Source organism: Mauremys reevesii, linkage group 1 (genome assembly GCF_016161935.1).
Source record: "Mauremys reevesii isolate NIE-2019 linkage group 1, ASM1616193v1, whole genome shotgun sequence".
Lineage (NCBI taxonomy): Eukaryota > Metazoa > Chordata > Testudines > Geoemydidae > Mauremys > Mauremys reevesii.
In genome coordinates, this window is record NC_052623.1 from 50,318,279 (window position 1) to 50,336,415 (window position 18,137).

At 39.1% G+C, this 18,137-nt stretch overlaps 1 protein-coding gene across 14 annotated transcripts in view; it reads left to right on the plus strand.

The window, feature by feature from the left end:
* PAN3 (poly(A) specific ribonuclease subunit PAN3) overlaps positions 1–18,137 on the plus strand; it is a 111,453-nt gene that overhangs the window by 19,656 nt on the left and 73,660 nt on the right. For 7 of the 14 annotated variants that reach the window (XR_005597334.1, XM_039533319.1, XM_039533332.1 and 4 more), the window contains 2 exons: positions 6,746–6,812; positions 9,559–9,629. Coding sequence is in view for 11 of the 14 variants with exons in the window: in XM_039533319.1 (XP_039389253.1) it covers positions 6,746–6,812; positions 9,559–9,629 (138 nt within the window). In the remaining 3 variants the exon portion in view is untranslated. Of the gene's footprint in view, positions 1–5,252; positions 5,341–6,745; positions 6,843–9,558; positions 9,630–10,338; positions 10,387–11,625; positions 11,715–18,137 lie in introns of those variants that run through there. The other 7 variants (XM_039533409.1, XM_039533400.1, XM_039533378.1 and 4 more) reach the window with 6 other exon arrangements.

An 18,137-nucleotide genomic window follows, 5' to 3' on the forward strand; every position in this document is an offset into this window, starting at 1 on the left:
GATGCACTTTTATTAAGTAGTAAATTTGATTTGTAAAAAGTAGCCACTCCTTCAGTAATAGAGGGTAGCATTTAAATTTGAGAAATTAATTTTGCTCCATTGTCATCCTTGTTTTACTTCCTATCTTGTTTACCTTGGGTTTTTGTCTGCAAATCTGTTTTTTTTTTGCCTTTGTTTCTCTTCCTCAACTCTACCATAGCTGAATATTCATCTATGCTCTCTCCTTTCTGCTGGGACTGAGAACAGAGTGACATTCTAGCCAGTCCCAGAAAATGGGTCACTGGGCAACTACCCAGTACTTTAGCAGCCTAATCCAGACTATAGTTAAGTAATAACTCTGTAAAAGTGTTTTGGGATATAGTTTGTATGAAAGAGAATATAAAACAGTTATTGACTTGTGAGTCAAGAAAGTAGGAAAGCTAATCTTCCTGTTACACTATTGAACAAAAAACAGACAGTGGATGAATATAACCTGTTGAAGCAAATTTGTTAGGCCTGGTGAATTACAAAGGCCTGGTCAGTTCTTCCAAATGTCACAAACTGAATATATTGAAACTTAGTATTAAGCAGGCAAAATATTTGATTCCATGTAATAAAATAGGCTCTGGTGCATGCACTATGTTTATAACCCACTAACAGCCATCCTAGCTGCTCCCCTCCCTTCCGTTCCACCCTATAACTAGAGGGATGTTAACAGATCACTTTACCTTGAATGGTCCCTTGAAATGTGTTAACAATTTATGTTAAATAATCTGTTCCACCTTGTATTTAGCTGTGATACTCTGGCTATGTCTATGCTACAAATTACTTTGGTATAATTTGTGGTGTCCAGGTTTGTGAATAATCCATACTCCCCAAGCGACATAAGTTATAATGACCTAAGCGCCAGGGTGGACAGAGCTCTGTCAGTGGGAGAGCTTCTGCCAACATAGCTATCACCTCTCACAGAGGTAGGAGTTATTAAGCCAGTGGGAGAGCTCTCTCCTGTCATCTTAGAATGTATTCACCAGAAGTGTTACAATGGCACAGCTGCATCAGTGCCCCTGTAGCTTAGACATAGCCTCTGATCCCTTTCCCAGACCTGAAGAAGAACTCAGACAAAAGCTTTCGAGCTTACACACTCACCAACAGAAGTTGGTCCAATAAAAGATATTACCTCACCCACCTTGTCTCTCTGATATCCTGGGACCAGCTTGGGTACAACAACACTGCACAGTGAATCCTACTCTGACACTTTCAAAGCTATGAATTGCATAATGCATCAACATCTTGAACTGACTCTCCTGTGGGAGGAGGATCAATTTATTTCCATGACGAACTTAGTAAGTAATGGTTCTTGAGCTAGGCAGTCGAAATTTTAAAATGTAAATTTAAAAAAAAATCTAAAGTGCGGGTTTTTTTTTTTAAATTTAACTTTTATCCACCCCAGCAAGTGCTGTGGATGTAGATTTGACTGAATGTGACTTTATTATGACCTTGATGTTTGAGGCCTTTTAAGAGAGTAATTCTAGGAAATGCAACTAGATACACATAACTAAATGGCCTATCTTCTGGCACAGATTGACCAAATTAACTGATATAAAATGAAAAAGTAAAATGGACTTTCGAAGGACCTTCGACTGTTTCAGATACTAGCTTGAGAACCTCTTTTACACTGAGCTTATGTTTGGATAAGTAGGAAGGCATGGGAAAAGATAACTGGTTAAACTGGAACTTGGACATTACTTAAAAAGTGTGGGGGGGGGAAGTCTTGCCTTGTGTCTACCAGCAGAACTTATCACCTGACTGAAAGAAATAGAGATTGATGGGATAGTCATTGCCAAGATCACGTTTCTTTACTCGTTTGGAGATCAGTACCAATTTGCTTTTTTCCCCAAATTTCTGCGCTCTCTCTAGTAGTTTCATACAAGATTTTTTTTTAAATTTCCTTTAGTATGATAGGATTCTTGACATCTGTGTCATGTAACTTGTTCTGGCTTTTTTCCTGATCCCTTTGTCTGCTTGTTCACACAGAGGGTACAGATGATGTCTTGCATTCTATTGAGTTTCAGCAAAGCCAGGGTGCACCTCATATGGCTTACACAGGTAGATGCTTAATCAATCAGCCTTGAGGCATACCGCTGGCCTAATTCCATTAGGAGCGATGAATCTAAAGGAGATGCCAGAGTGGCGATTGATCCAGAAATTCAGCCATTAGTGGGGCTCATCTGTTGTGCACTTCAAGAAGGAAGTCAATATTATTTTGTTACTTACCAGAAGACTGGTATGGCTGTTTGTGTTCAGTTCATACCCAATTCCAAGAACTAAGATGCTGAAACTAACCAGTTGAATTAGGTGGCAGAAAAGGATTGATCAAGCCAAGGCGTGGTACCAGGTACCACATTGCATACACTATCAAACAAAAATCTGGCTCTTTCTACAGCATTTGGCTTTTGTATTCTGTATCATTGGATATTATAAATCCCATTTCTACACCTAAAGTAATTTATGGTGGAAGGAATTGTACTTTAGACACTAGAATTATATACACTAGCTAAGACAGAATTAGAAGGATCATCTAATATAGGAAAAGGTGATATTTCTCAACTTGCTAAAAGCAATTTTGAGTGAAGCTGAAAAGTGTTAAGTAGGGATGTCTGAAGTGTTACATTACTGGTCAAGTATCAGAGGGGTAGCCGTGTTAGTCTGGATCTGTAAAAGCAGCAAAGAATCCTGTGGCACCTTATAGACTAACAGACGTTTTGCAGCATGAGCTTTCGTGGGTGAATACCCACTTCTTCGGATGCATCTTCTTGCATCCGAAGAAGTGGATACTCACCCACGAAAGCTCATGCTGCAAAACGTCTGTTAGTCTATAAGGTGCCACAGGATTCTTTGCTGCTATTACTGGTCAGATTTTCTCTGTGTCCTTGTAATGTTGTTGCTTTTGAGGTGGAGGTAAGACAGGTGTCATGTTACGTTTTCTGTATTTGGGAAATAAGTTAACTCTTAGTCCAAAGCCTGCAAAGTTTGCCTGATATTGTGGTGATAAATACATTTTATCAATTCATTACGGACGTTAGTCTATGGTAAGCAGTTGGCTGTCACTGACTAATAACCCTTTATTGTGAGTTGGGCTTCAGCAATATGATATACCCACAGAATCAAAGTCATTGCCAGCAGCTTGTTTAATCAAAGGTCTTGGAAGAGGTGGTGACACTGGTAGGCCAGATGCCAGCTCATGCCAAGGTCTCCATGCCTCAATTGAATTCTGGCAAATACTTAACTGAAATCAGCCTGGTTCACCTGTGTATTAGTATTAGGTAATATTAATAATAGGTCTTAGAATTATAAGAATGTGTTCAGAGGTTAGACTGTGTTTGAATGCTTGTGAGTTGCTGCATGCATTAGGCCTTGTCTACACTTGCAAGTTAGTGCTTTAAATCAGCACTGGGCTCCATAACTCCTGAGGTGTCCACACTGGCAAGGCACTTAGAGTGCCTGGACTCTGCAGCTGGAGTGCTCCTGGTAATCCACCTCCACGAGAAGCATAGAGCTGCGCCTGGGCTGGAACGCTGAGGTGTCAGTGTAGATGACGTCTTGCATTACTGCACTGTGATTGGCCTCCAGAAATGTCCCATAATCCCCTGAAGTCAAGTGGACACTCTGATCATTGTTTTGAACTTGGCTCTAGGCATGAGGAAATCCCCTTTCAAAGCTCCTTTCTGAGGGCACACATGCTTATCTGCTCCAGGACACAAAGCAAACCATTACGGTGGAATGTTCCTGCTGCAGAGGCAGGCATTTGTGCTCCTGTGTGGCGGGGGGGATCACAGCTGATGTCAGATTCCCCCTGGTGCTGTCTGAACTTACAAGATAGCATGCTGACAGTCTGTGACCCCCAAAATAGTGTCTCCCCCCACATGCACACAACACACTCCCCAGTCCCTCATTTGAAAAGCAGCTGGCAATCTAGTAGGATGCCCATGGAACAATGGGATTGGGAAACCTGCATCATGTGATGCTGTGCCTGCCCCATTAGGCATTGCAAACCTTTTTCAAAGCATGCTGCAGCCACTTGCACACTGGGATAGCTACCACAATGCACTGCTCTCTGTGGCATTCCAAGAGCTGCTAATGTGGACATGCTCCACAGTCACAAGGAGCACAGTGTGAGAACACAGCAGCGCTTTCCCTGCTGCTGTCTGAGGGCTGGTTTAATTCCTGGTGCTCTACATCTGCAAGTGTAGATGTAGCCTCACTTACAACATCTGTATCCCATATTGTAAAGTAATATTTAAGTAGGTGTATCTTAAGCTTCTTTCTCTCTCCTGTCTGGTGATTTACACAGTGACTTTAACTAGTGCAAAATGCTGGTCTCCAGCAGAAGGTGTTATGTCCTGTCTGACAAAGAAGGTCCATTGACACCAGATGGACTAGAGTAGAACATTAAAGAGGATAAAAGATTGTTGTTTACTCTTCTCTCTCCTCCCTCCACTCCCCAATAAAGATGAGTCTTGCAAGTGAATTCCTCCCATCAGCTGAATCTGCAGCTTCAAAGGAGAAGGGGGGAAGGGAATAAAAGCCCCTAACAAGGAAGAACTGTATCTCATTTGCTGCTTGGACTATGGGGGCAAGATTTCTAGGTGTAAACAAGGGATCCCCAGCTGCTTAGCCTGGGTTTGCCCTAAAGGACAGCTAGAGCTTGTTTATTATAGAAGCTTCTATTGCCCTTTGAAACATAAGACTGTAACTTGTGTGTGTATATTTGCTTTAACCTTGTAAATGATTCTTTTGGTTTCTCTTTCTATTTAATAAATCTTTAGATAGTTGATTATAGGATTGGCTACAAGCCTTGTTTCTGGTGCGAGATCTAAAGTGCAGTTGACCTGATGAGTGACTGGTCTGTTGGGATGGGGAATAACCTGAATATTGCTGTGTTTCATGATGTAAGGGACAGTCTATGACAAAGGCAGGCTTATCTGTGTGGCAAGACAGAGAGGGGACTGGATGTGATTCCATGTTAAGGCTGTTATAGTGCCTGAGGAGTTTACACTTGATATTTGGTTGGTGAAATCTAAGTATAGAAGTCACAACCAATTTGGGGTTTGTGCCTCTTCCCCGAGGTGGGCACTCGTACGCTTGAACCACTGCAGGACAGCTTGACAGAGGTTATGTGGGTATGTGTGTGGAGATTCATAGGGATGGAGTGGAGGAAGGGGTAGTAACATAATAGGTCCCATGACAACAGAATGTTTGATGCTGTAGCATCCCAACAGAATGCAGTAGGTGGAATTGAGTGAGATTAGCATGGCAACTGACTGAGCTCATTGAGAGGGTCACATCTAAAGTTGCTATCTGGTAATGTGCCTAAATGGTTTTACTAAGTACTCTATAATTTAGTGTTTGTTTTGTCCTTTCTTTTTATGGCATCATACGCATAAGTTAGTTGTAAAAACTTGTCTTACAGTAGAACTTCAGAGTTACGAGCACCAGAGTTACGAACTGACCAGTCAGCCAAACACCTCATTTGGAACTGGAAGTACGCAATCAGGCAGCAGCCAGAGTACCCCCATCCCCACCACAGAAACAACCAAACAGATACCGTATAGTATCGTGTTAAACATAAACTACTAAAAAAGGGAAAGCAGCATTTTTCCTCATAGTAAAATGTCAAAGCTGTATTAAATCAATGTTCAGTTGTAAACTTTTGAAAGAACAACCATAACATTTTGTTCAGTTACGAACATTTCAGAGTTACCAACAACATCCATTCCTGAGGTGTTTGTAACTCTGAGGTCCTACTGTACTTATTTTACAAAACCTGCTTTCATTCTTCTTTAATATAACTCAAGCATTTGTATGTTTTTGGTGAAGTGAGTATTAAAGTTCTGCAGGGACTTCTAATTTCAGTTGTTTTATGGAAAGTGGTGAGAATCTTGTCACATTGCAGATGTATTTCTAACAACAGTACAGGGAGGCGGCAGCTCTCAAAATGCCATTTGTTTTCCCTTCGTTTTAGGCCCTACTCTGAAAATATTGACCTATGTGGCCAAAGAGCTGAGTTGGGGTGAAGTTCTTGCTTAGCAAGATTCCTGCCCTTACTGCACACCAGTGGGGTTCAGCCTGATAATAGTTGAAAGAGTTGAAGAGAACCATTGCTGGCCTTTCAACATGTTGCACAGCTACAGGAATCATATCATTTTCCTGAAAGCCCCACTGTGCTTGGTAATTCTCTGGGTTCCGTCATTCAAAAGATGCCACCAAATGCTATACTAATTTGACAGCTCTCCACAGGGGAAGAGTCTCGTATGATGATAGTGACATAGAATATGGAGAGGAGGAGTTGTCCTGGGAATGCAGCATTAAGGAATCTTCAAGTAATAAAAGCTACAGCCTTCTCTAACATTTTGAGAAACTATAGGAAAAAGGAGGAGAACCGTAGGTGCAATAGGGCTTCCTAAACTATAAGTAGTTGATGTAGATAATGCTGTTTATAATGTACAATTGTTTTGTGCTGTGTGGTTTTCATTAGAATTGTTTTCTCTCATTTGCTCAACGTTTTTTGTTCACTACCAATCAGAATCTGTGTAGAGCAATTTATTAGATTGGAAATAAGCACATATCCTCTTCTTACCCTGAGACAATTGCCATCAGGATGTTAATCTTCTAATTAGTATCAATAAAGTCTTTAACATTAGCTCAGATGTCTTCAGCCTTAATAGCTTTATTTTATTCATGCAATTTTGTTTTTCGCTTTTTGCAGAGGATGACAAATAGCAGCAGTTCCCCTAGCCTTCTCAATGACAGTGCCAAGCAGTATGCAGGCCATGGTAAGAACTTTTAAAGAAATATGTTTAAAGGTATGTTCAAAAGCTATCCCTATGGAAAAAAATAGTTTCAAGGGAGTTAGTCCTCCCTTTAATCTGATTTTGAGGTGATAGGACTTTTTGTTGTGCAATTTTTTTTATTACTGTATATTCCAAACCAAATTACTAGTGAACTTTTCTAACTCTCAGCTTGCCTTTCATTTTAAAGGGAAAAACTTATAAATTTGTCTTACTGCTCAGTTATATCAAGCAAAATACTTATTTGGATGTCTACTATAAAGCCCTGATAGTTAGCTTTAGAAACTGTTTATATAGCATCAATACAGTAATCCTTTTTTAATGCTTCTTACTAAAAAAAAAGTTGTTTGAAAAAGTGAAATGGAATTACATATGTAATTTTTTTTAATTTTTAAATTTTAGATATGTGCATACACATTCACACATTTTTGTCTGTTTTATTTACGAACTGAAGTAAGTTTATCACCTCATGTTTTTCACTTTTTTCCCTGCAGCCAAAGTAGAACAGGCTATTTGATATGAAATTCCTGGTAACAGAGGACAGGAACATGGCACTAACAGAAATCTAATTAATTTTGGATCTTGAGTTCTGTGGCATATGCCCAGTAACTTGGAGCTTGGAATTTAAAATTTCTACACAGCATGTTTTAAGTAATACCTTGTCCCTTTCCCACTTTCCTGTTTCATATTACTTGGGAACATCCCTTCCATCCATACAAAAAATGGCTATATTTTGTAGGCCTATCTTTGTGTTATGAAGCTGCTAATGCATATTATTGGTTATGTCAATGTCTGGAAGATCCCAAGTTGTTTGAAATGCTGTCAGTTAAGGAAAATATTTTTAACTTGAGCAATTTTAATGTTTAACTCCGGTGAGAGAATACTGAACCTCACAAGAGTCTTTTTAGTTACTTCTTAGAATATAACACTTCAGATTTCTTCACATCTTCTTAGTCATATCTCAATATTTAACAACTTTAAGAATTGGCTCCCACTTCCATTTGGCAAAAACGTGCATTTAAATATGGCCCTCCTCTGAAAGGGATTACAAAAGTGGTGTTGTGGAGCTCTGTGTTTGTGTTAGATTCCATAGCAAATTCACTTGTCAGTTTACAGGTTTTTTTATTTTACTTATCTTAATGATTAGTCATAAGAACAACCATACTGGGTCAGACCAATGGTCCATCTAACCCAGTATCCTGTCTTCTGTGGCCAATGCCAGGTGCCCCAGAGGGAATGAACAGAACAGGGAATCAAGTGACCCATCCCCTCTTGCTAATTCTCAGCTTTTGGCAAAGAGCGGCTAGGGACACCATCCCTGCCCATCCTGGCTAATAGCCACTGAAGGACCTACCCTCTGAGTTTATCTAGCTCTTTTTTGAACCCTGTTATAGTCTTAGCCTTAACAACATCCTCTGGCAAGGAGTTCCACAGGTTGAGTCTGCATTGTGTGAAGAAATATTTCCTTTTGTTCATTTTAAACCTGCTGCCTATTAATTTCACTAGGTGACCCCTACTTCTTGTGTTATGAGAAGAAGTAACACTACCTTATTTACTTTCTCCACACCAGTCATGATTTTATAGACCTCAAACATATCCCCTGTTAGTCATCTCTTTTCCAAGCTGAAAAGTCCCAGTTTTCTTAATCTCTCATCATATGGAAGTCGTTCCATACCCCTAATAATTTTTGTTGCCCTTTTTTGAGACTTTTCCAATTCCAGTATATATTTTTTTGAGATGGGACAACCATATCTGTATGCAGTATTCAAGATGTGAGGGTACCATGGACTTATTCTGCAAATGCAAACTGAGATTTGAAAGTCAGATGGCTGTTTCCTCCTTGTACTTCATTTCTAGTAATTATTTTACCGAACATGTTTTGTCCTGAGTTATACTTCTACACTCCCATTGAAAACAATTGATCAAGACAGTGGAGTTTTGCTGGTGTAAATGAGATTAAGTTTTATCTGTAAAATATCCACTATTGGTGGCAATACATGAGGAGGGGAAAAAACAGACTGACTTTTGGTTTGCTAGACTGGCTGTGTAAATTTAACAGACTTGATAAGCAATTATTGAGAAGGAACTGCAAATATCTCTTTGAGGCACATTTCAGAATAGAACTGCACTTTGAAGGCATACTGACCATGGTCAAAGAGATTCGTGTTTACAGAAAACATTTTTAAACATTAGTGTGTTAGCAGATGTCATCCATCAGGCAATTAGAAGACATCCATATTTTTAGTCTATGCTTAATCTGGAGTTTCCTTTTTAAATGGTGACTGTAGTGATTGAGTTCCAGATTATGATACTTATGACCTGGAGGTGAAGTGTAAGGACAGGGAGAAATAATAATTTACTTGTAAAATCCTCATCTTGACTGCCTCTGGGTCCTGATTAAATGTCTAAATAAAAAGTTGGCAAAACAGATAACATCCATAACCTTTGTAGAATTAAGTGGTATGGAGTACAGCACGTAATTATTTAAACTGGCAATGGGTAACTTAAAATTCTGCTAAAGTGCTATTTTAATTGTGTCCCCATGCACAATCTGATGAACTGCTATGCTTTTAGCAGTTATGACTTTAAAATTAGCTTTAATTCTGGATGATTAAGAAACCCTTTTTTGCCTTTTTTCCAGTTACATTTAAAATTATATGAAGTTTATTTTTTTAAATAGTTTGTGCTGATAAAATATAGTAGTAATGATGTTTCTAACATTCTTTTACAGACCCACTGACTTCACCGGCTTCATCCTTGTTTAATGACTTTGCTGCCCTCAGTTTATCTCAAAGGAGAAAGGTAGGCAACACCTAAACTCTAAAAGGTGGCATATCTGTAACTGACAAAAGAGGAATGGAGGGTAGAACAGAGATGACTCAAGAAATTAGATTGTTTTAAATGGGTATGGCTCTTTTGGTGTCACTTTTGTTGTTTTATATTTCATTACATAAAGAAGTTAGATGATATCTTTAAGATGTGCTATTGCAGAACAGCTTGTTGCTGCTAAAATGAAATAGTCCAAGCACATATTTCAGACTGCATTTATAAGAATGCTTCAAACATGAGTGTCAATGACCTGCCCCTTGAACTTTAAAATAAATTGTTTTTATGATGCTGAGAGGAGAGGCTTGCAGGTGTTCATTCTTGCGCCTTCACAGCCTCAGGGCTCTGTGATAAGATCTTCAAATGGAGGATGGGTCCTGAACCTCCGTGATTCTTTCAGAATTCATTAGTTTGAAAAAATGTAAACATCTACAAAATTAGGGAACAGATTTTTTTCTGTAAACCAGGGTTACACCAGAGCTCCATATAGTCTGTGATCTGCAAGCTGTTTGTTAGAAAGGCAACCCACCTTGTCCCAGATAGTAGTCAAAATTTACTTTCACTGACCAATTTCACATCTTTTCCCTAATATCAAGCCACCTACATGAGCATTAATTTCCCCCAAATGAGTGGTGTACTGTCTTGCAAGCACGCTACTTCAGCATGCTTGTGCTTTCTCCTGTAGCTCTAACCATATACTGGAAGTTGTGGGTTCTTTGCATAGTTCCTGCAGGTAAGGATTGAAATGAAAACTACCATAATTGGCCCACCAAATAAGTGTTTCTTGAAATAAAATGTTGTTACAGATTGTCTATTTCCTAATATTGGATATAGTTTGGCATATGAATTGTCCTATTCCTTAATGCCAGCTGTCATGCACCAACAACTTGCTTTAAATGCTGCATATAATCTTACACTTTTCACTATTCGCTGAAAGTGGTGAGAATGAAAACGTACACACAACAATAACAAGGACTGAATCATTATGTATAGGTATACTATAAGGCCAACTGGCTACAGTGCTATATATTGTTTAATTGACCTACCTATAATTAATCTCATTTGTCCAGGCTGGTAATGTAATGTTTCAAATACAAAGCAAAACTTGAAATTGTTATAAGTTCCTAGCTTGTTCCTGTTTTTCCACGAACAATCAGAGCTCTAAACCCATAGTCACAAAAATGGTGTCTTCGACAGAAAGAGTGGCTTATGCAAATTGACTCATAATTCACTTTTACAACTAATTTAGCACTTCTGTTAATTGGAATACAAAATAGAAACCTCTGAAATGTTACTAATTGATTATACATTGTAGCTTCTACTTTTTAATGCAGAAGAAAGTTATCCTCTGACTTCAGACTGCAGAGAATATAAATGCAGAGGGCTATGGATTTGTTTTCTAAATACTGTTAATATTTTGTAATACATATTTTCATATTATTGGGGTTTGTGTAGCATACAGTTCATGTCAACAGGTCATTTGTAAGGTGAATTGCAGAGCTTTTGACATTTTGAAATACATTGATTTGGGATACTAATTGGTTTTTGTAGACCTTAAGTTCATATGCACTTACAATTTGAACACAGCTATTTGAAAAACATCTGTTTACTTGCCAAGAACCCAAGTTTAGGGTTTTGTTTTGTCTTGTCCTGAAAGAGCTTGAAAATAGTTGTCTAAAACTAGCATTTCCTGCATTATCACTGACTTGGAAGACAAATATAACACCCTGAATGGGGCCTTGGTAAGTGAGTAAGAAAAAAATTGCTCTTCAGATATTTTGTTTAAAAGTTCGCAATTTGGAATCTTAAAATACTCAGCTATTTATAAAAGCTTTGCAGCTTACCTCTCCAAAAGGGAGATGTCTTAATAGTATTGAATTCATAAAGGTTTCTATGAAATATTTATTAAATAGCTGACTTCGACAAGGAAATTCAGAGTGTATTCCATCTGAAAAAATCTTATTGTGCCTAGATATTGCTGATCATATGATCCTATCAGAGTCCTCAGAACAGTGGGTGATCCTATACTACTTATGAGCTGCAATACTTGGTTACAGCAAAGTAAGTTAAGGATGGACTTGGTAACCTTAACTATGAATTTCCTTGCTTTTTGTGTAGGCAGACAGTGTTTGGAAATAATAGGTTTGTGTGCTTGGGGCTATTTGAGGTGCTTATAATAATGGGGTTAAAAACATTAAATGTTTTTAAATAGCTGTAATCAGACAGCTATAGATTGGCTTTAAAAAATTAACCCAACTTCTTAATTTTACATTAACATTCTAAAAATTACCTTCAAATGGCCTTTGATAAACACTTACTTGGAACTGTAAAATCTTTCCTTTCACCAATCAAGTAATTATTAGAATGCTGCACTACAATTTTAAGTTACAGTAAATCTAAGAATACAAATTTAAGAAATTTTACAGAATACTGAAAAATGAAAAAATTCAAATTTGCTGAACACTTATGTGGGTGCAGTCTATGTGGAGGTTTGGACAACCCTAAACCTCTTTGAATGTCATAACCCTAAATGCAATTAGGTAGCTACTTGAAAATTTCTTATAGCAAATCCAGTTTTCTCTTACAAACTACAGTACACAAATAACAAATTTGTGGTGCATGATAACAAGAGCCAGGATATTCAATATTAGATTAACACTCTGTCCTTAACTTAATGCTGTTGTACCTCTTTTGTTGTCTTCCAAAATGCATAATACCATTTGCTAAGGATGGAGTGTCATCCTGAACTTGGATTCCTTGGAGTTTTACATTTTGTCTCAACATTAATGTATTGAAATACTTTATTTTTAGAAAGATTATATTTTAAATTAGCATAAATTTATTATTTGTCTCAGCCTGGAAAAGCTCTTTGGATTTATTCTGGTTCCTTTGGTAATTTGTTTTGATAGCTCATAAAATATGTATGGTATAATTTATTGTAATCACTGATGCTAAGGGGATGGCACTTTTATAAGTTTAAAGAAAAACACATAGTGACATTTTTGTGTAAACTGGTTCTGAGACTGTTACCACCAATCCAGACTTATGGTTACCACTTATCCTCATGAGTCAGCCTGGAAGGTCAGCACGTTTGTTGCTTTTTTAAATTATTTGTTCATACCTTCAAACCCATTGGAACTGAACTGTCCTCAATGGTTCCCAATAATTTTCTTGGTTTTATTTCCATTTTTGAATGGTTCTTGATCTGAGTCAGAACTAGAGATCTCTATGGGTACATCTACATTGTGCTAAAAGATCTGCAACATGGCTGTGGCTGGCCCAGGTCAGCTGACTTGGGTTTGCGGGGCTATAAAATTGCAATGTAGAGACCCTGCAAGGGAGTTGGGTCTCAGAGCCCAGGCTCCAGCCCAAGCTCAAAATGTCTACGTTGTGGTTTTTAGCTCCATAGTCTGAGGCCTGCGAACTCAAATCAGTTGACCTGAGCTCTGAGACTCAGTGCTGTGGGTTTTTTATTGCTGTGTAGATATACCCTGCAGTAGTGATAATTGTTGATGTGACGACAACTGTTGGTACAGTGGTTGGAATGAATCCTGTGATTCCATTTGGCCATGTTTTTGGGATGTTTCAGTGCTGCTTGTACTAGTCTCTCTACATATACCACAAGCTGTATAACAAGAGTTCTAGTCCTTCAGAATGTCTCTTCACTGGCCCTGGATAACTAGAAGTTAGGAACAAAAGATTTTCTCCAAATTGGACTGAACAGTGGAAGATAATGGAGACGTTATCTGGATTGAGATTAATCAGAAACAAACTTCTTATTTAAATTTGATGCATCTTCCAGACTTCGTGCTTAGCTAGTCTATTACACAGAGTATTCTTTGCATGAAGAGCTGAACTTTGGAATGGATTAGGCAAATTTCCTCTGGAATATTTGTCTCCCAAACCAGACCTAATTTCCATTTTAGTTCTGCTCATGCCATGTTTCTACAGTTGCTGACAGCAGTAGTGAGTTTTTGGCACCTTTTCTTCTTACTGTGTTCTATACAGCTTTCCACTAGTACGCGTACACTGCCTTGAAACCATTATTGGCTCAGTCTTGCAGGGTGCTGAACACTCTGGCTCCAACCCAGCAAAATACTTAAGCACATGCTTAACTTGAAGCAGTGACTTCAGTCATATTTAAATGGGACTAAGGGACTAATCATGTGGTTAAAGATCATATATGCCTACATCCTCTGCTTTATTGGGGCCAGCACTTTGTAGCATTGAGTTGTTCCGTAGCAAACACTCATCTGGGAATTCTCTCTTTATTTTTTTTAAGATGAAAAAAGATAAACTCCTCACGTTTTGTTCTTTGTCATGTAAATTCACTTCTTAAACTGTAGAAATTAGTTGACTAATATGAAATTAAATAGAATTCCATAAAAGTCTGTTAAGCACTCAAAAGTGAAGTTTCAACAAGCAACCTTTGCTCTGCTAACTTGTGCATATGTATTACAGTAGTCTTTGAGATCACATACCATAAAGTAGCATTTCTTCTATAATTCAATTTTTTTTATATTTACTCTTAGTTAACTGTCATCATGGATCTCTTCCTTCACTGTATTGTTCCAGTTTTATGCATATGTTCTTTTTTTGAATCCACTTATACTTTTGGTCAATACCACATCCCACGGCAATGAGTTCCAAGGTTAGTTGTGAGTTGTGGGAAAATATTTCCTCTTGTTTGTATTAAGCCTGCTGCCTAATAATTTTATTGGGTGACCCTAACTTTTTATGTTGTGGGAAAGGGTAAATAACACTTTTCTAGTCACTTTTTCCTCACCATTGAGGATTTTATGGACCTCTATTACTTCCCCTAGTCTCTTTTCTGAGCTGAGCAGCTCTAATCTTTAGTCTTTCCTTGTATGGAAGCTGTTCCATACCCTTAGTCATTTTTGTTGCTCTTCCCTGAACCTTTTCCAGTTCCACTGTATCCTTTTTTGAGACAGGGCAACCACAACTAGACAGTGTTGATGCTGTGGGTGCACCATGGATTCATAAGTGGCATTATGATATTTTCTGTATTATTTCTTTATCTCTTTCCTAATAATTCATGTCATATTGTTAGCCTTTTTGACTGCTGCTCTGCGTTGAACAGAAGTTTTCAGAGAATTATCCACAGTGACGCCAAGATCTTTTTTTGGTTGGTAATAGCTCATTTAGAACCCCTCATATCTTAACTCAGGTTAAGATAATATTAAGAATACACCTCTACCTCGATATAGCGCTGTCCTCAGGAGCAAAAAAAATCGTACCGTGTTATAGGTGAAACCGCGTTGTATCGAACTTGATTTGATCCGTAGGAGTGCACAGCCCTCCCCCTGCCCCGGAGTGCTGCTTTACCGGGTTATAACCAAATTCGTGTTATATTGGGTGGCGTTATAACGGGGTAGAGGTGTATTTTATGTATTACCCAACAAATGATCAAGAATTAATGAAAATGCGTTTCCTCTTTTGCTGGAAAAAATGCAATGAAAAGGACACACTATTACAAATGTAGTGTACTGCATTGAAACGTCTTCCTTTGGCTACTACTAACAGGCCTTAATCCTTCAATTTACAGTATACAGACATGGGGACTACATGCTTGTCATGGTTATAGGTCTAGCTGCACCTCTGTTCCCATTCTTGTCTGAGTCTCCCGCTCTTCCCCCAGGTGTGAGGGCTCTTGTCCTTCCCTGTCTTGGGTTGGAATTTTGCAGTTTTTCCACTCTTAGATTGGGATACCCATGTATTCAACCATGTATTACCATGCAAAGTTCACAGACCTGTGACCAGTGAGACTGACCAACTTCTTTAAATCCAAATATTTTATTCAGCAGTAGGAACAAAACTTTAGAGATAAAGATTGCAAAACAGCCTACATGCATATTTAGTCTCCTCTTCTTGTGCTTCTCTGCAAGCTAAGTAAGATGTTTCCCTCTTGAGTTACATGTAGGGAGGCCACTCATCTGGTTTTGAATTGAACAGAGACAAAACTGGGGATGCCGTTTTGAAGAGCACACTGTGCAGCTCTTCCGGCCTGATCTCTCACACATGGTGCATGCGAGATCACACTGGGGGTGGAGGGGGCAGGGCAGTGCGCTCCTGTGCACCCCGCATACCGACAGGGGCAGGCCCACTCCATTCCCACAACTACTGGAATGTCCAATATTCTGAGAATGTGAGAGTGGCCACCCTAGTTACAGGAAAAGAACAGAACCAACTTGCATTCTTGTAGTGGCAAGGTGGATGAGGTAATATCTTCTATTGGACCAGCCTCTGTTGGTGAAAGAAACAGCCTTTTGAGCTACGCAAAGCACTTCAGCATTCTTGTAGGAAGTCAACTCCCCTTCCCTCTGTGTGTCTGACGCCAATTACCGTGTTGCTCAGTGTTCTTTGTTACAGGGATAAGATGTGATGTCTTCCCCAAGTCAGCCAGCAAGGCTGAACCAGAAGGGGAAAAAAGTCACTCTAGGAGAATGTTCCTATCCACAGGGGCGGCTCTATGTATTTTGAAAAAGCAGCAAAGAATCCTGTGGCACCTTATAGACTAACAGACGTTTTGGAGCATGAGCTTTCGTGGGTGAATGCCCACTTCGTCGGATGCATGTAGTGGAAATTTCCAGGGGCAGGTGTGTATATATATATATGCAAGCAAGAAGCAAGCTAGAGATAACGAGGTTAGTTCAATCAGGGAGGATGAGGCCCTGTTCTAGCAGTTGTGGTGTGAAAACCAAGGGAGGAGAAACTGGTTTTGTAGTTAGCAAGCCATTCACAGTCTTTGTTTAATCCTGAGCTGATGGTGTCAAATTTGCAGATGAACTGAAGCTCAGCAGTTTCTCTCTGAAGTCTGGTCCTGAAGTTTTTTGCTGCAGGATGGCCACCTTAAGATCTGCTATTGTGTGGTCAGGGAGGTTGAAGTGTTCTCCTACAGGTTTTTGTATATTGCCATTCCTAATGTCTGATTTTTGTCCATTTATCCTTTTCCGTAGAGACTGTCCAGTTTGGCCGATGTACATAGCAGAGGGGCATTGCTGGCATATGATGGCGTATGTATTTTGCTGCCCCAAGCACGGCAGTCAGGCAGCCTTCGGCGGTGCACCTGCGGGAGGTCCGCTGGTAGTGCGGATTCGGCGGCAAGCCTGCGGGAGGTCTGCCGGTCCCGCGCCTTTGGCGTACCTACCACTGAAGCCGCAGGACCAGCGGACCTCCTGCAGGCATGCTGCTGAAGGCAGCCTACTGCTGCCCTCACAGCAACTGGCAGGTGCCCCCCCACGGCTTACCGCCCCAGCCACACGCTTCGTGCGCTGGTGCTTGGAGCCACCCCTGCCCATCCATTTTCCATTGTTCGGGCAGTTAAATCCATTCAGCCTTAATGGTTTGCATTCTCTGGTCTTATGACTGTATCTAACTATGTGGGAGTGTGTTGAAACTGTCTACTCCCCTCTGACATTCTAACACACCATCTCAGAAATCCAGTACATAAACCACATTTAGGGGTAGATCAATACTCATTACCAAGCAACCCCATATTTGTGTCATCACTCATTGTAATTTTCAGGATTGTGGCTACAGAGAAGACTTCAGATCATCACTGGACTAAACTTTTCTTTCAGACATGAAGTTTGTTCTGCAATTATACCATACTGTTGTGCAATAAACTGTTATTAAACAGTTATGCAATCACTTGCTTGTTTCTGTAAAGAAGGTTATTGCACAAATGTGGAAACAAGTTTATCCTCCTACAGAAAGAGTTAGAATAAAGTTTTTCTTCACTGTGGAGAAACTGACTTATTGACTACAAGGCATGTATCAAGACTGCTGTGCTATTTGGTCTCCTTGTTACAGTTTTATGGAACTCTGTTATCCAGTTTTCAGTTGTTCAGTAGAGTTCCACAGAATTGATATTTACTAATTAACAGACATGACTTGATATTTTCTTTATTTTTATGTAAATCTGGTGTTTTCTTAAATACTTTTTTTTGTTCAGGTTGAATTTGATTTATGGGTAGTTCAGTTTCACGAAGCTAAACTATTTCAAAATTACATTTGCTTATAGAAAGTTTTGGAAATTGATGTGTATAAGTTCATCAAAGTAAAATGCTTATTCTATTTGAAAGAACAAACTTCTAGCTCTCATCTTAACTAGTGATTTTAAAAAACATCTTATTGCTTGTTTTGTTATTTATACCTAAATAAATTCAATATATCTTATGCCTGGAGTAATTTCATTGACTTAGTCTTTCTGTGAGACGTACCTTAGGAAAAGGATAATTTAATAGGTTTGTCAGCACTCATCAGCTACGTATCTTTTCTACCAGGCACAGTCTTCTATAGCTACAATTCAAGGGCTGAGGTAATTAACTACAAAGCTAACTCTGGTGAACATCGACATGGCTGTTGTGTATTTGCAAGATTTCTCTGTTATACCTAAGTTAGGTCTAATACATATGTAGTGTGTTCAGTAAGAATGACTTGCTATGGACTCTTCATAGGGCT